The sequence below is a fragment of the Convolutriloba macropyga genome, chromosome 6, assembly GCF_964194025.1.
Source record: "Convolutriloba macropyga chromosome 6, txConMacr16.3, whole genome shotgun sequence".
Classification (NCBI taxonomy): domain Eukaryota; kingdom Metazoa; phylum Xenacoelomorpha; order Acoela; family Convolutidae; genus Convolutriloba; species Convolutriloba macropyga.
In genome coordinates, this window is record NC_134473.1 from 28,782,601 (window position 1) to 28,798,629 (window position 16,029).

The 16,029-nt window shown below is 33.8% G+C and overlaps 2 protein-coding genes across 2 annotated transcripts in view; both read right to left on the reverse strand.

Moving 5' to 3' along the window:
• LOC142341608 (uncharacterized) overlaps positions 1-12,465 on the reverse strand; it is an 83,546-nt gene extending 71,081 nt beyond the window's left edge. Inside the window, exons 1-3 of the mRNA XM_075392694.1 lie at positions 12,462-12,465; positions 11,365-11,397; positions 11,144-11,283 (exon numbers count right to left, since the gene is read on the reverse strand). Of these exons, the coding sequence (XP_075248809.1) occupies positions 11,144-11,259 (116 nt within the window). The 5' untranslated portion in view covers positions 11,260-11,283; positions 11,365-11,397; positions 12,462-12,465. The remainder of the gene's footprint in view (positions 1-11,143; positions 11,284-11,364; positions 11,398-12,461) is intronic.
• LOC142341609 (alpha-ketoglutarate-dependent dioxygenase alkB homolog 7, mitochondrial-like) overlaps positions 11,812-16,029 on the reverse strand; it is a 40,263-nt gene continuing 36,045 nt past the window's right edge. The window contains 1 exon segment of the mRNA XM_075392695.1: positions 11,812-12,293. Coding sequence (XP_075248810.1) covers positions 12,038-12,293 — 256 coding nt within the window. The 3' untranslated portion in view covers positions 11,812-12,037.

Here is a 16,029-nt window from a genome sequence, read left to right on the forward strand (position 1 = left end):
TGTTTTACTAAAGTAATTTTTTTTCAAAAATGCCGTTTTTTACACAAGGGTTTAACCAAAAATCTATATTTTTGTTGTTTTTTATTTTTCTATTTTTCCATTTTTCAGCTTTTGAAGATTTTTTCATTGCAAATGAAAAAAAACTTCAAAAGCTGAAAAATGGAAAAATAGAAAAATAAAAAACAACAAAAATATAGATTTTTGGTTAAACCCTTATGTAAAAAACGGCATTTTTGAAAAAAAAAATTACTTTAGTAAAACATTTCTTATGAAAAAAATATTTAATTTGAAAATTTTACATGAAAAAAACTTCAATAACTGAAAAATGTTAAAATAGAAAAATAAAAAATAACAAAATTTACATTTTTTGTTAAAAACCTTATGTAAAAAACGACAATTTTGAAAAAAAGTTATTTTTGGTAAATTAACAATTTTAATAAAAAAAACAATTAAATTGAAAATTTTACATGAAAAAACTTCCAAAACAGAAAAATGGAAAAATAAATAGCAAAACATAGATTTTTGGTTAAAGTCTTACGAAAAAAATTTTTTAATGAAAAAATAATTAATTTGAAAATTTTACATGAAAAAAACTTCAAAAACTGAAAAAATGTAATAATAGAAAAATAAAAAACAACAAAATTTACATTTTTGGATAAAAACCTTATGTAAAAAACGACATTTCTGAAACAAAATTATTTTAGTAAAACATTTTTTAATAAAAAAACAATTAAATTGAAAATTTTACATAAAAAAAAAACTTCCAAAACTGAAAAATGGAAAAATAGAAAAAATAAAAAACAAAATATACATTTTTGGTTGAAAACCTTATGTAAAAAGCGACATTTTCGAAAAAAAAAATATTTTAGTAAAATCACTTTTTAATGAAAAATATAATTAACTTGAAAATTTTACATGAAAAAAAAATTCTATAACTAAAATGTAAATATAGAAAATTTAAAAACAAACAAATTTACATTTTTGGTTAAAACCTTAAAAGTTAAAAACGACATTTTTTTAAAAAAATTATTTTAGTAAAACAACCTTTTTTAATAAAAAAACAAATGAATTAAAAAATTTACGTGAAAAAAGTTCCAAAACTGAGAAATGAAAATAGAAAAATAAAAAAACAACATGTCTACTTTTGGTTAAAACCTTATGTAAAAGACAACATTTGAAAAAATTTTCTTCGGTAAAACAACAATTTTGAATAAAAAACGAATTAAAAATTATACATGAAAAAAACTTCAAAAACTAAAAAATGTAAAATATAGAAAAATAAAAAACATCAAAATTTACATTTTTTTGTTAAAAACCTTATAAAATTTACATTTTCAAAAAAAATTTCCTTTAGTAAAACAATTTTTATTCAAAACAAACTAATTGAAATGGTTTTCCACTTACAAAAATTGTAAATTTTATTAATAATGATATGTATGCATCTATCTCTAAAAATCTTTACCAAAAATTCTTCTTTAGAAAAACCAGGTGTTCCCTTATCAAAGTTTCCATGATTATTGCATAGATTTCGTGGTAAAGAATTGTTGCTAAAGTCTGCTGCGAAATTATCACTGCAATTACTTTGCATCATCCAGTACCACAATGGATTCGTTTCTGGTCAACTGAACTCGTCAAATTTTTTCTCACTACGTGCCAAGCAAAGACTGTCAGTATCCATTTCAATCAACTCATATTTGTTTGGATTGCAGAAAGAGGATTAGAAAATGTATTTAAGTTGCAGCATTGTAATTTTGGCGTACAGGAGGATAAAGAACCCAAGAAATATTGGATCTTTATGTTCAATACGTGTCTTGCTCATTCCTACCTCAAAAATCTGGTCTTTCAGCTCTTTCAGGAACTTGAAAAACCTGTTGTTAAAAAAACCTATCCGCATGAGAACCTTTCAGATATTTTGTGGTCGTATGTCGACTACGGTCCATTGTCTGATAACCAGATCATTTCCATCCCAACGATTTCCAATCAACTTCACCGTCTCTGCAAACGACTATAACCCACATTTTTGAAAAAAACGATATTTCCAAAGCAAGCATTTGTCGAGAAATATTTAAATTCAAAATTGAACTGTTGATAAAAATTGTTTTCGAAAATGCATTTTTAAAACTCAATTAAATATTAGTATCAAAGTATTAATTCAAAAGCATACATGATCTTCAGCTTTTCTGAGTGTAGAAACACAATATTTCAAATTAATCAGTCAACCAGTCATCACAAAAAATACTAGTATCAGATTTGAAATTATACAGGAAATACAAACAAAAATAATCAGCCAATGGAATATCTTCTCAGATTGCTAGTTTAGTTACCATATAACTCAGTATGTCGTCTCAATTTGCTCGATGGAGGACACAATTTTTCTTCGTTCTCATCAACTTCTGATTTTCTACTTCCCTCTCTCTCAGGGTTATTCACAACAAGAGCCCTTCTCTTGACTGTCTTTTGTGTACAATACGCCGGTTGCTCACATTTGAGGGAAGTTTTTTCAGATATTGCTTCAGTTGCATCAGGAAAAAAAATGATCCCGATTATCTGCACATTCGTCGACTACTTTACTGAGGATGGTTTTGACAGACTCGAGTAAAGTATTTTCAACCGTTGATGTCTCCTGTACTTCTTTCATGGTTTCTTGTTCAGTTTCTGTAGAAAAACACGAAAAGGGGACTGACTTGTCAAATTTTTTTGTTGTTAAACTTGAGGCCAAGTGCGTTCTCTTCTTCTATACTTGCAATAATACTCTCTGTCAGTGACCCATTTTCCCAATCGTCACAATCCCGATCAGGTTTCTGCTCCGGCAAATCGTCATACTCGTCAGAAACACACCAGAGGAATTTAAGTTCCCTCTCCTCCTCAAAAAGTCCTCGTTGATTTTCATGTATTGCTTTATAGGACAACTCATAATCACAGAATTGCGCACGGACTGATCTGCTTAGTTCCATGGTGTCCGAGACTTGTAAAGTTGTGTTTTCATTGTGGTTTTTGTAAAAGTCTACAGTTGTCTGTTTGTATGGTACAGAGACTTCAGGCAAATTCTCGATAGCAACAATGAAGACCAGAAGCTGCCTCGGAATTGAGAATGGAGGATCAGCTACCCATCCGAAGCACGTTTTTCTCTCTTTTATAATTGCTACATCATCATTGAAGTCGGGGAAGAAGAAGTGGACCTTGAGATTTTAGTTCAATTTCACAGATTTGATATTCATCATTCCAGCTTTTGTTTGGTTCAAGACGGTTGAAATCCTAAATGAACTAAATTAAAGCAAAATTGCCTCTATAACCATAATCGCTAAATCTTTCTCTCTGAAGCATTCCTATGCTATTTGCCAATGAGTACCATGATTATAATAGCTATTTATTCGTTTTTTTTGGTTTGTTCTCATATTTTATAACAGAACAGACTTACTTGGAATGCGAAATAGGAAGAGGTCCTGTAGATGAAGAATCTTCGCTGAAGAGTTTATAGTTGTCAACTTAGGCTGGTAAAAAAAAAGCGCTTCAAATTGTCTCAAGAAAAGAACAAAAGCTAGTTATAGTTAAGTTGTTGAAGAGAAGGAAAAGAAGTAAAATGAGTTGTACTTTTGTTTGTACACTATGATAAAGATGACATCATTATGACGCAATAGTGACGTTATTATTACGGTACTATGAGTAAGACCTCAATCACGTGAGTTGTGCATGCTTAGATAAAGTATGAATCATCATATCGTAAGTAGTATGGTATAGACTTTGTTCACATGAGTTCAATGGCCACATAGAATATCTAGGTTTCTGTAATTCGGTAATTGTTCCAATCCTAAGACGTAATTGATCTTAATTTTGTTCTAAAGAGGACAGTGGCCCCCATGCAATTATGAAATCATCTATTTGTCCGTAATTGCGAAGATAGTAGGACGTAATTTTTATGGTACTATGATTTAATTGATACATTTTATGACTTATTTCTAACGACAGTGAAAAGTTCGATGAAGTTGTACTCAAAAAACCTCTATCGATCACCTGAGAAGATTCGCCTTTACAAAAGAAGATGTCAAAATGGATGTTTGAAAGATCACTAAATAAACGGATTGTCAGATAGAAATTAAATAATACAGATGATGATGTTATGTTAAGTTGTCTAATTTTTGATATATTTTCGATAAATATTTGAAAACATTTTGTTATTCTTTACAAAATTTGGTTGTTTTTCTACAATACTAAAAAAACGTGTAAAAATTGAGTATTTTTGACAATATTTAGCTACTTTGTGGTAATTATAAGTGGTAGCAAGTGGACAGTTTTTAATAGAATTGGGTTTCTTGTTAGAAAATATGTTTTTTGTGGCAAAAAGGAAGTATTTTTTGGTAAGAAATGGCTATTTTTTTTAGTATTGGTAGTTTCTGGTAAAGTTTTGGAAAAATTTTGTCACATTTGGGTATTTTCTGCAAGAATTGGGTAATTTTTGGCAATAATTGGGTAATTTTTAGTAATAATTGGGTATTTTTGGTAATAATTGGGTATTTTTGGTAAGAATTGGGTGTTTTTTGGCAATAATTGTGTATTTTTTGCCAAGAATTGGTAATTTTTTGGTAAGAATTTCTTTTTTCAAGAATTGGGTATTTTTAGCGAGGATGGGGTATTTTTGGCAAGAATTGGGTATTTTAAGCAAGAATGTGATATTTTTCGTGTGAACAGCTTGGGTATCATGCTCTGAGGTACGTCTTTTATGGGAAGAGGTAAATTACCTTACTAATTTAATATTAAGGGATTATCTGACTAATCCCCCTCGTGTGAACAGCGTGGTTATCACGCTGTGAGGTACGTCTTCGGGATATGAGGGAAAATGGACTATACGTAATCTTTATAGATAGGTACATCTTTTATCCCCCTGTCTTGCTAATCCCCCTCGTGTGAACAGCTGGGGTGTCATGCTGTGGGGTAGGTTATTGGAAATTTGCATTATTAAAGTGTAAAATGGTAGGGGGTCAATGACCTTACTGATTTGTTGCTAAGGCACTATCTTGCTAATCCCCCTCGTGTGAACAGCTTGGGTGTCATGCTGTGAGGTACACATTTGGAAATTTACATTATTAAAGTGTAATATGGGAATAGGTAAATGACCTTACTAATTTAATATTAAGGAATTATCTTGCTAATCTCCCTCGCGTGAACAGCTTGGGTATCATGCTGTGAGGTACGTCTTTGAAATCAGATGTTAGTAAAATGCAATTTGGTAAGGGGACAATGACCTTACTGATTCGATGTTAAGGCACTGTCTTGCTAATCCCCTTCGTGCGAACAGCTTGGCTGTCACGCTGTGAGGTACATCTCTGGAAATTTACATTAGTAAACTGTAATATGGTAGGGGGTCAATGTCCTTACTAATTTGTTAAGGCACTGTCTTGCTAATCCCCTTCGTGTGAACAGCGAAATTATCACTGCAATTACTTTGCATCATCCAGTACCACAATGGATTCGTTTCTGGTCAACTGAATTCGTCAAATTTTTTCTCACTACGTGCCAAGCAAAGACTGTCAGTATCCATTTCAATCAACTCATATTTGTTTGGATTGCAGAAAGAGGATTAGAAAATGTATTTAAGTTGCAACATTGTAATTTTGGCGTACAGGAGGATAAAGAACCCAAGAAATATTGGATCTTTATGTTCAATACGTGTCTTGCTCATTCCTACCTCAAAAATCTGGTCTTTCAGCTCTTTCAGGAACTTGAAAAACCTGTTGTTAAAAAAACCTATCCGCATGAGAACCTTTCAGATATTTTGTGGTCGTATGTCGACTACGGTCCATTGTCTGATAACCAGATCATTTCCATCCCAACGATTTCCAATCAACTTCACCGTCTCTGCAACGACTATAACCCACATTTTTGAAAAAAAACGATATTTCCAAAGCAAGCATTTGTCGAGAAATATTTAAATTCAAAATTGAACTGTTGATAAAAATTGTTTTCGAAAATGCGTTTTTAAAACTCAATTAAATATTAGTATCAAAGTATTAATTCAAAAGCATACATGATCTTCAGCTTTTCTGAGTGTAGAAACACAATATTTCAAATTAATCAGTCAACCAGTCATCACAAAAAATACTAGTATCAGATTTGAAATTATACAGGAAATACAAACAAAAATAATCAGCCAATGGAATATCTTCTCAGATTGCTAGTTTAGTTACCATATAACTCAGTATGTCGTCTCAATTTGCTCGATGGAGGACACAATTTTTCTTCGTTCTCATCAACTTCTGATTTTCTACTTCCCTCTCTCTCAGGGTTATTCACAACAAGAGCCCTTCTCTTGACTGTCTTTTGTGTACAATACGCCGGTTGCTCACATTTGAGGGAAGTTTTTTCAGATATTGCTTCAGTTGCATCAGGAAAAAAAATGATCCCGATTATCTGCACATTCGTCGACTACTTTACTGAGGATGGTTTTGACAGACTCGAGTAAAGTATTTTCAACCGTTGATGTCTCCTGTACTTCTTTCATGGTTTCTTGTTCAGTTTCTGTAGAAAAACACGAAAAGGGGACTGACTTGTAAAATTTTTTTGTTGTCAAACTTGAGGCCAAGTGCGTTCTCTTCTTCTATACTTGGAATAATACTCTCTGTCAGTGACCCATTTTCCCAATCGTCACAATCCCGTTCAGGTTTCTGCTCCGGCAAATCGTCATACTCGTCAGAAACACACCAGAGGAATTTAAGTTCCCTCTCCTCCTCAAAAAAATCCTCGTTGATTTTCATGTATTGCTTTATAGGACAACTCATAATCACAGAATTGCGCACGGACTGATCTGCTTAGTTCCATGGTGTCCGAGACTTGTAAAGTTGTGTTTTCATTGTGGTTTTTGTAAAAGTCTACAGTTGTCTGTTTGTATGGTACAGAGACTTCAGGCAAATTCTCGATAGCAACAATGAAGACCAGAAGCTGCCTCGGAATTGAGAATGGAGGATCAGCTACCCATCCGAAGCACGTTTTTCTCTCTTTTATAATTGCTACATCATCATTGAAGTCGGGGAAGAAGAAGTGGACCTTGAGATTTTAGTTCAATTTCACAGATTTGCTATTCATCATTCCAGCTTTTGTTTGGTTCAAGACGGTTGAAATCCTAAATGAACTAAATTAAAGCAAAATTGCCTCTATAACCATAATCGCTAAATCTTTCTCTCTGAAGCATTCCTATGCTATTTGCCAATGAGTACCATGATTATAATAGCTATTTATTCGTTTTTTTTTTGGTTTGTTCTCATATTTTATAACAGAACAGACTTACTTGGAATGCGAAATAGGAAGAGGTCCTGTAGATGAAGAATCTTCGCTGAAGAGTTTATAGTTGTCAACTTAGGCTGGTAAAAAAAAAGCGCTTCAAATTGTCTCAAGAAAAGAACAAAAGCTAGTTATAGTTAAGTTGTTGAAGAGAAGGAAAAGAAGTAAAATGAGTTGTACTTTTGTTTGTACACTATGATAAAGATGACATCATTATGACGCAATAGTGACGTTATTATTACGGTACTATGAGTAAGACCTCAATCACGTGAGTTGTGCATGCTTAGATAAAGTATGAATCATCATATCGTAAGTAGTATGGTATAGACTTTGTTCACATGAGTTCAATGGCCACATAGAATATCTAGGTTTCTGTAATTCGGTAATTGTTCCAATCCTAAGACGTAATTGATCTTAATTTTGTTCTAAAGAGGACAGTGGCCCCCATGCAATTATGAAATCATCTATTTGTCCGTAATTGCGAAGATAGTAGGACGTAATTTTTATGGTACTATGATTTAATTGATACATTTTATGACTTATTTCTAACGACAGTGAAAAGTTCGATGAAGTTGTACTCAAAAAACCTCTATCGATCACCTGAGAAGATTCGCCTTTACAAAAGAAGATGTCAAAATGGATGTTTGAAAGATCACTAAATAAACGGATTGTCAGATAGAAATTAAATAATACAGATGATGATGTTATGTTAAGTTGTCTAATTTTTGATATATTTTCGATAAATATTTGAAAACATTTTGTTATTCTTTACAAAATTTGGTTGTTTTTCTACAATACTAAAAAAACGTGTAAAAATTGAGTATTTTTGACAATATTTAGCTACTTTGTGGTAATTATAAGTGGTAGCAAGTGGACAGTTTTTAATAGAATTGGGTTTCTTGTTAGAAAATATGTTTTTTGTGGCAAAAAGGAAGTATTTTTTGGTAAGAAATGGCTATTTTTTTAGTATTGGTAGTTTCTGGTAAAGTTTTGGAAAAATTTTGTCAGATTTGGGTATTTTCTGCAAGAATTGGGTAATTTTTGGCAATAATTGGGTAATTTTTAGTAATAATTGGGTATTTTTGGTAATAATTGGGTATTTTTGGTAAGAATTGGGTGTTTTTTGGCAATAATTGTGTATTTTTTGCCAAGAATTGGTATTTTTAGCGAGGATGGGGTATTTTTGGCAAGAATTGGGTATTTTAAGCAAGAATGTGATATTTTTCGTGTGAACAGCTTCGGTATCATGCTCTGAGGTACGTCTTTTATGGGAAGAGGTAAATTACCTTACTAATTTAATATTAAGGGATTATCTGACTAATCCCCCTCGTGTGAACAGCGTGGGTATCACGCTGTGAGGTACGTCTTCGGGATATGAGGGAAAATGGACTATACGTAATCTTTATAGATAGGTACATCTTTTATCCCCCTGTCTTGCTAATCCCCCTCGTGTGAACAGCTGGGGTGTCATGCTGTGGGGTACGTTATTGGAAATTTGCATTATTAAAGTGTAAAATGGTAGGGGGTCAATGACCTTACTGATTTGTTGCTAAGGCACTATCTTGCTAATCCCCCTCGTGTGAACAGCTTGGGTGTCATGCTGTGAGGTACACATTTGAAAATTTACATTATTAAAGTGTAATATGGGAATAGGTAAATGACCTTACTAATTTAATATTAAGGAATTATCTTGCTAATCTCCCTCGCGTGAACAGCTTGGGTATCATGCTGTGAGGTACGTCTTTGAAATCAGATGTTAGTAAAATGCAATTTGGTAAGGGGACAATGACCTTACTGATTCGATGTTAAGGCACTGTCTTGCTAATCCCCTTCGTGCGAACAGCTTGGCTGTCACGCTGTGAGGTACATCTCGAAATTTACATTAGTAAACTGTAATATGGTAGGGGGTCAATGTCCTTACTAATTTGTTAAGGCACTGTCTTGCTAATCCCCTTCGTGTGAACAGCTTGGGTATCATGCTGTGAGGTACACTTTTGAAAATCACGTAAACCGTACGTAAGTGTAAATGAGTCACCCTATCTAATTTAATATTAAAACATTACCTAACTAATCCCCTTTGAGAGAACAGCTTGGGTGTCATGCTGTGAGGTACGTCTTTGGAAATTTACATTAGTAAACTGTAATATGGTAGGGGGTCATTGTCCTTACTAATTTGTTAAGGCACTGTCTTGCTAATCCCCTTCGTGTGAACAGCTTGGGTTTCATGCTGTGAGGTACGTTTTTGGCAATTTACGTTTTTAAAGTGTAATTTGGTAGGGGTCGATGACCTTATTAATTTGTTGTAAAGGCACTATCTTGCTAATCCTCTTCGTGTGAACAGATTGGGTGTCATGCTGTGAGGTACATCTCTGGAAATTTACGTTATTAAAGTGTAATTTGGTAGTTGGTCGATGAGCTTATTAATTTGTTCTTTGGGTAATATCTTGCTAATGCCCTTCGTGTGAACAGCTTGGGTGTCATGCTGTGAGGTACGTCTTTGGAAATGTATGTTATTAAAATGTAATTTGGTAGGGTATCGATGACCTTATTAATTTGTTGTGAAGTCACTTTCTTGCTAATCCCCTTCGGGTGAACAGCTTGGGAGTCATGCTGTGAGGTACGTCTTTGAAAATTTACGTTATTAAAATGTAATTTGGTAGGGGGTCGATGACCTTATTAATTTGTTGTTAAGGCACTATCTTGCCAATCCCCTTCGTGTGAACAGCTTGGGTGTCATGCTGTGAGGTACATTTTTCAAAATCACGTAAGCTGTACATAAGTGTAAATGAGTCATCTTATCTAATTTAATATTAAAACATTAGCTAGCTAATCCCCCTTTGTGTGAACAGTTTGGTTATCATACTGTGAGGTACGTTTTTGAAAATTCGTTCGTAACTGTAAATGAGTCATCCTAAATTATTATTAAAGGATTATCTTGCTAATCCCCTTAGTGCGAACAGCTTGGGTATCATGCTGTGAGGTACACTTTTGGAAATTTACATTTTTAAAGTGTAATATGGGAAAGGGTAAATGACCTAATTTAATATTAAGGGATTATCTTGCTAATCCCCTCGTGTGAACAGCTTGGGTGTCATGCTGTGAGGTACACTTTTGGAAATTTACATTATTAAAGTGTAATATGGGAAAGGGTAAATGACCTTACTAATTTAATATCAAGGGATTATCTTGCTAATCCCCTCGTGTGAACAGCTTGGGTGTCATGCTGTGAGGTACACTTTTGGAAATTTACATTATTAAAGTGTAAAATGGGAAAGGGTAAATGACCTTACTAATTTAATATCAAGGGATTATCTTGCTAATCCCCTCGTGTGAACAGCTTGGGTATCATGCTGTGAGGTACGCATTTGGGATTTGAGGGAATATGGGCTATACGTAATCTTTATACATAGGTACGTCTTTTTACCCCCCCCCCCCCCCCCCAGCTTTGCTCACGTTATACTACTGCCGTGTTCTGGGTTCAAACCAGTTTCCAGACGATAGCAATGAGCTGTCTCTTTACCAACAGTAAAGTAAAGGTAATATTACACGCCACACTCCACTAAGCAAAAAAAACTCGAAACAATCTCGAGAGTACTTCTATCTGTCAAAAAGTACCCCAACTTCATTAGATGAGCAATATCGCACCCAAATTGTTGAAATTATTTAATATTTAATTGTATTTCTTTTACCCAAGATTTCAACTGAAATGTTTGACTTCAGAACTGATCCGATTAGCAGCAGACTAAGACTAATTTACTTATTCATCGCCTTAAATTTTTTTACAATGCTAGAAATGACGATTGCTTTGGGAAAAAACTTTAGAAATGTATAATTAAAAACCTGAAGAACATTTGCACACTGGCAAACTAACTCAAGAGCCTCTTCAAAATGTCCGTTGTAAATTGCATTTGCATAATCTTCATTAGCTTGCTCAGCCTCCCCTTGCAGACATCCCGGTCCAACGTTGATTGGGTATTGAGTATTCATCCGAACCAATTTTTTACCACTTTGCTGGAACAATATTTGAGTTATTCTCGAAACAAACTTGATTCTAACCAAATAGCAAATAATGATAGCAAATAAATTACTCACTACTTGTTCATTAAATTCGCCATGCCATAATCTGAAATGACAGCAGTAGCAGCAGTTGTAATAAACTGTGAATGACATTTGAAACAAAACAGCAAACTATGATCAAGAACGGTGAGGTATCATCATAAATATTCCTTTGCTCAAATCAGACTGCTATTTCTTTGCCCATGTGATATCTTTCATATTTCTTGAAGAAATATTAATGTGAGACCACAGAGACCCTTTGTTCATGAATATTTTCTGCTTCTTTTAAATTATTGCAATAATTTAAAAGAAACAGAAAATATTCATGAACAAAGGGCCTCTGTGGTCTCACATTAATATTTCTTCAAGAAACGTGAAAGATATCACATTTATATTTCTTCAATTCGTTCACTCAGGATGACCAAATATAGAGCGAACATACACCCTGTCACAGACGGGAGCAAGTAACCTTACAAAAAGACGTCCAAGACAGCAACTAAATTTAAGAGGTGTTTATGATCGTGTTGGTAGGTAGCCCATGAAAGAAGAAAACTTTTATGCCAATTACAAAATGTAAATCCGTCGGTTCTAATGGCTGTTTAATATTATGCTACACGCATTCGGACCCGTCTAACAAATCATCTATTTCAAATATAAAAATTGGCGAACATCGAGTGTAAAATCTATAAAGAATAATCAATCATTACTATCAGGTTCTGGGAGCAGGCTCACTTCGACAAACGAGAGATATTCTTCGTTCTCTCATCACGTGATCGGTCCCAAAATAAGATTCTTCATCTCGCAGTATTTCGTGAGTGTAGTCGTATCTGAACTCATCTGCTAGCACGTAGAGGGACAGCCGAGGCAGGAATAAAGTCACGTGAAGATCAGAGTTTTGTTTGTTCACGAGTCGCATGACAGAGTCGGAAAGAAGAGACAGCGAGGCAACTTTGTCACCACAATATCTAAAACAATTAAAAATTCAAATGAATAATAAATCTGCAGTTATTTTGCTTCAATAGTACTTATTAAAAGGGCCTTTTATCAATGAAAAGGTTGCACGGATCACTTCCAAATATCAAAACTACCAACTTTCACATCAGATCAGGGCATTTTCCAACACTTGGACAAGAATTTAATAAGGGCGTGCTTTATTTCGAGTTATTGGTGAGGTTAGAGGGGCACGCAGAATACGCAGCTGTTTTGAATATCAATTTAGTGTTGTTTGATTATGGGTGGCAAATATACGTAGTAAATCAGCTTATATAAATAGTGTAAATTACCCGCCAAAGCTTGATCTGGATGTGTGAAATTAGCTCGAAGTTAGCGCATGTGCTTTCTCACTTTTAACTGCTGAGACCCCTCCTGCTGAGACCCCTCCTTTCGAGCTAGGTTTCACCAAGAAGATATGTACGAAAATGTGAGTGTTTTCTTATTCCACGCGATTTGGTCAGAATATCTACAGGCATGTTTTCTGTAGTCAAATATGACAGTTCAAGTTTCTGGTTTTCTACCAGTTCTCGCACAAAGTGCAGTTTTATAGCAAAGTGTTTAGATTTTCCATGATGCACAGAATGTTTACTTAATGCAATACAAGCCTGATTATCGGCAAAAAGTTTCAGAGGTAGTTTACAGAAAACTCCTAAGTCCTCTAGGATTCCACTTAGGTGGATGGCTTATTTACTCGCCTCAACAACAGAGTTAAATTCTGCTTCGGCAGTTGATGTTGCTAGAGGCTTTTGGGCCGTACAACCCCAACTTAATGCTCGAGACGACTCATTTAACTTAAAACAAAAACCTGAAGTACTCCTCCTGTTATCTATGTTCCCTGCCCAATCAGCATCAGAAAAATTCAACAAATCGAGATTCTGAATCTTACGGAAAGTTAAAGTCTGATTCAATGTTCCTATTAAGTATCTAAGAACATGCTTGGCTGCTTTCCAATGAACTTCTCCGGGATTTTCAACAAAGAACTTAGAGCATTAGCAGCAAAACAAATATCGGGTCTACTCGACAAAGCTAAATAGTTAAGACAACCTATCAAACTTCGGGAATTAGTTTTGCTCATTCTAAATTGCTCCTCACTCCCCTCCTGAAGACAATCAATTTTTTGAAAGTTTACAATTTTCTTCTAATGGTGAGCCAATTGGCCTAGAATCGTTCATTTTTAAAGTTTCTAAAATTTTTTCTTTGTATTTCTCTTGGCTAATTTTTATTTCTGATGAAGTCCTCTCAATTTTCATTCCTAAAAACCACGTCAAATCTGAATAATCACTAATTCTAAACTTCTTAGAAACTTCGGCGTAAAACCAAACAAAAATTTTCAGAAAGGCCACAAACTATTAAGTCATCTACCCACAAGCAAAGGAAACCAATTATTTTTTCATCCTGCTTTTTTATAAACAAACATTCGTCATGAAATGAGTTAACAAAACTTAGTGTAATCAAGAAAGCCTTCAAAGTCAAAAACCAGTTTCTTCCTGATTGTTTCAAACCATACAAGCTCTTTTTCAATTTACAAACAAATGGTTTTCCATTTTCATCCAAAAGTTCAAAAGCTTCAGGTTGTTTAATGACTACATCTTCTTCAATTGGAGCATTTAAATAAGCAGTTTTAATGTCCATTTGTTTTAAAGGATAATCGTTAGAACTAGCCAGACACATCAAAATTCTAATGGTTGAAAGTCTAGTTGTAGGTGAGTATGTTTCATAAAAATCTTTTCCGGAAACTTGGCTAAAATCTTTTGCAACAAAACGAGCTTTATAGCGACATATATCACCATCAGGACCGAATTTCAAAGCAAAATGCCATCTACTTCGTACTGGTTTTTAATCACGTTTCACTAAGGACCAAACATTGTTTTCAACCAAAGAGTCGTACTCATTTTTCATTGTTTCAAACCAATTTGGATTTTGCAAAGCCTGCTCAACATTTTTTGGAAGCAAAGGATCGATAGCCAGTTGATTCAAAAAAGAAACTTCATTTGAATCGTTATCAATGTCTTCGACTAACTTTTGTGTTTTCTTCTGCTTAAAGTAAAACTCATTTTCATTAATTCTTACGTTTCGTGACTAGTCTATTTTGAGTTCTCCTTTTTCATCTTCAAACGCAATCAAATAACATTTACTATTATCTGAATTCCAAAGAAAAAATCCCTTTTTTGAGGTTTGATCTATTTTTTGCGAAATGGTTTTTCAATATGCAAAAATGCCACACAACCAAAAAGTTTGACGAAAGATAAATTAAGTTTCATTGCACGTCCTTTCAAAAGGTGTTTTCTCAGGAGCTGAATGCAAAAGCATGTTTTTGACGTAAAAAGCCATGTTCAAAGCATACGTCCAATATTTTTTGTCCAAACAAGCGTTATCCAAGAAACGGTGAGCCATAGCAACAGAAGTTCACCAAATTCTTTCAATTTTCCATTTTCTTGTGAAGTATATGGAGCAGAGTTTTCAAAACGAATTCCTCGTTTCCTACAATAGCGCTTAAATTCATTTGAAAGGTATTCTTCACTTCCATCAGAAACTAATAAAGTTCCTGGTTTTCCAATATGAGCACAAAACTGTTTAAACTTATCAAAGACCTCGTCTCCTGTTTTCATGAAGTAAACCTTTGAGAAACGACTGAAACTATCTACAAATCCAATGGCATAAAAATGGTCATCAACCGCTTCAGAAGAAATTTGTCCTAAGAAATCTGCATGCACAATGTCCAAAATTTCTTTCGCTCTTGTCATGCAATCTTTGGGAAGAGGCTGTTTTTTCGACTTAACTCACAAACTTCACAACACTCAATTTTTGAATCACCTACTTTCATACCATCAACAAATTCTGGCAGACATATCAAATCACAAAAATTGTTATGTCCCATCTTTGCATGCCAGTTTTGTAAACTGTCAACATTAAAGCAATTTTCATTAGTACAAGGAAAAGTTTTCCACACAAACAATCCATTTTAAACTTCAAAAGAAAACTAGACTTTATTTAAAAAAAGTTTAAGTTTTTCACCGAAAGAATCATCAAAACCCGCTTCTCTAAGTTTTGAAACAGAAATTAGGTTTTTTGAGTTATCAGGTACAAATAAAGCATCTTTTAAAACAATTTTTTCAATTCTTCATAGCTATTCTTAGCGAAAAACTCAACTTCTCCTTTTCCTAATATTGCGGAGTGCGTTTTGTTGGCATTGTGAATTATGCCAGAGAAATTTTCACCCAGGTTAGCGAAAGTACTTTTATCTTTAATCACGTAGTTTGTTGGGCCAGAATCAATGATAAAATCTTGATGTTCATTACATTTCTCACTCGAGAAAAAGCTAAAACTTTCCTCTTCTTGTTCTTCCGAAACTAAAATTTGGCTTTCTTTCGAATAATTTTTTCATTCATTTTTCATTGCATGGGATTCAAATTTTATGTAAGTGAAACAATTTTTGGCAATATGTCCAATTTTTGTGCACTTAAAACAAGTTATTTTTGAATTAGGTTTCTCTTTGTTAGGTTCCGATCGTTGTGCACGACAAAGTTTTGCAATATGATCCCTCTTGTGACAATTAAAACAAGTCCGATCCTTGGTAAAAACGGATTCTGATTTCTCTGTATTTCTGTCGTTGCGTTTCTCACTTTCAAAATTTATCAAATCACGTTTAATTTCATCCAAGGTTTTATCTTCACCATATTTTACCAGATTACAAAAACTTTCAAATTC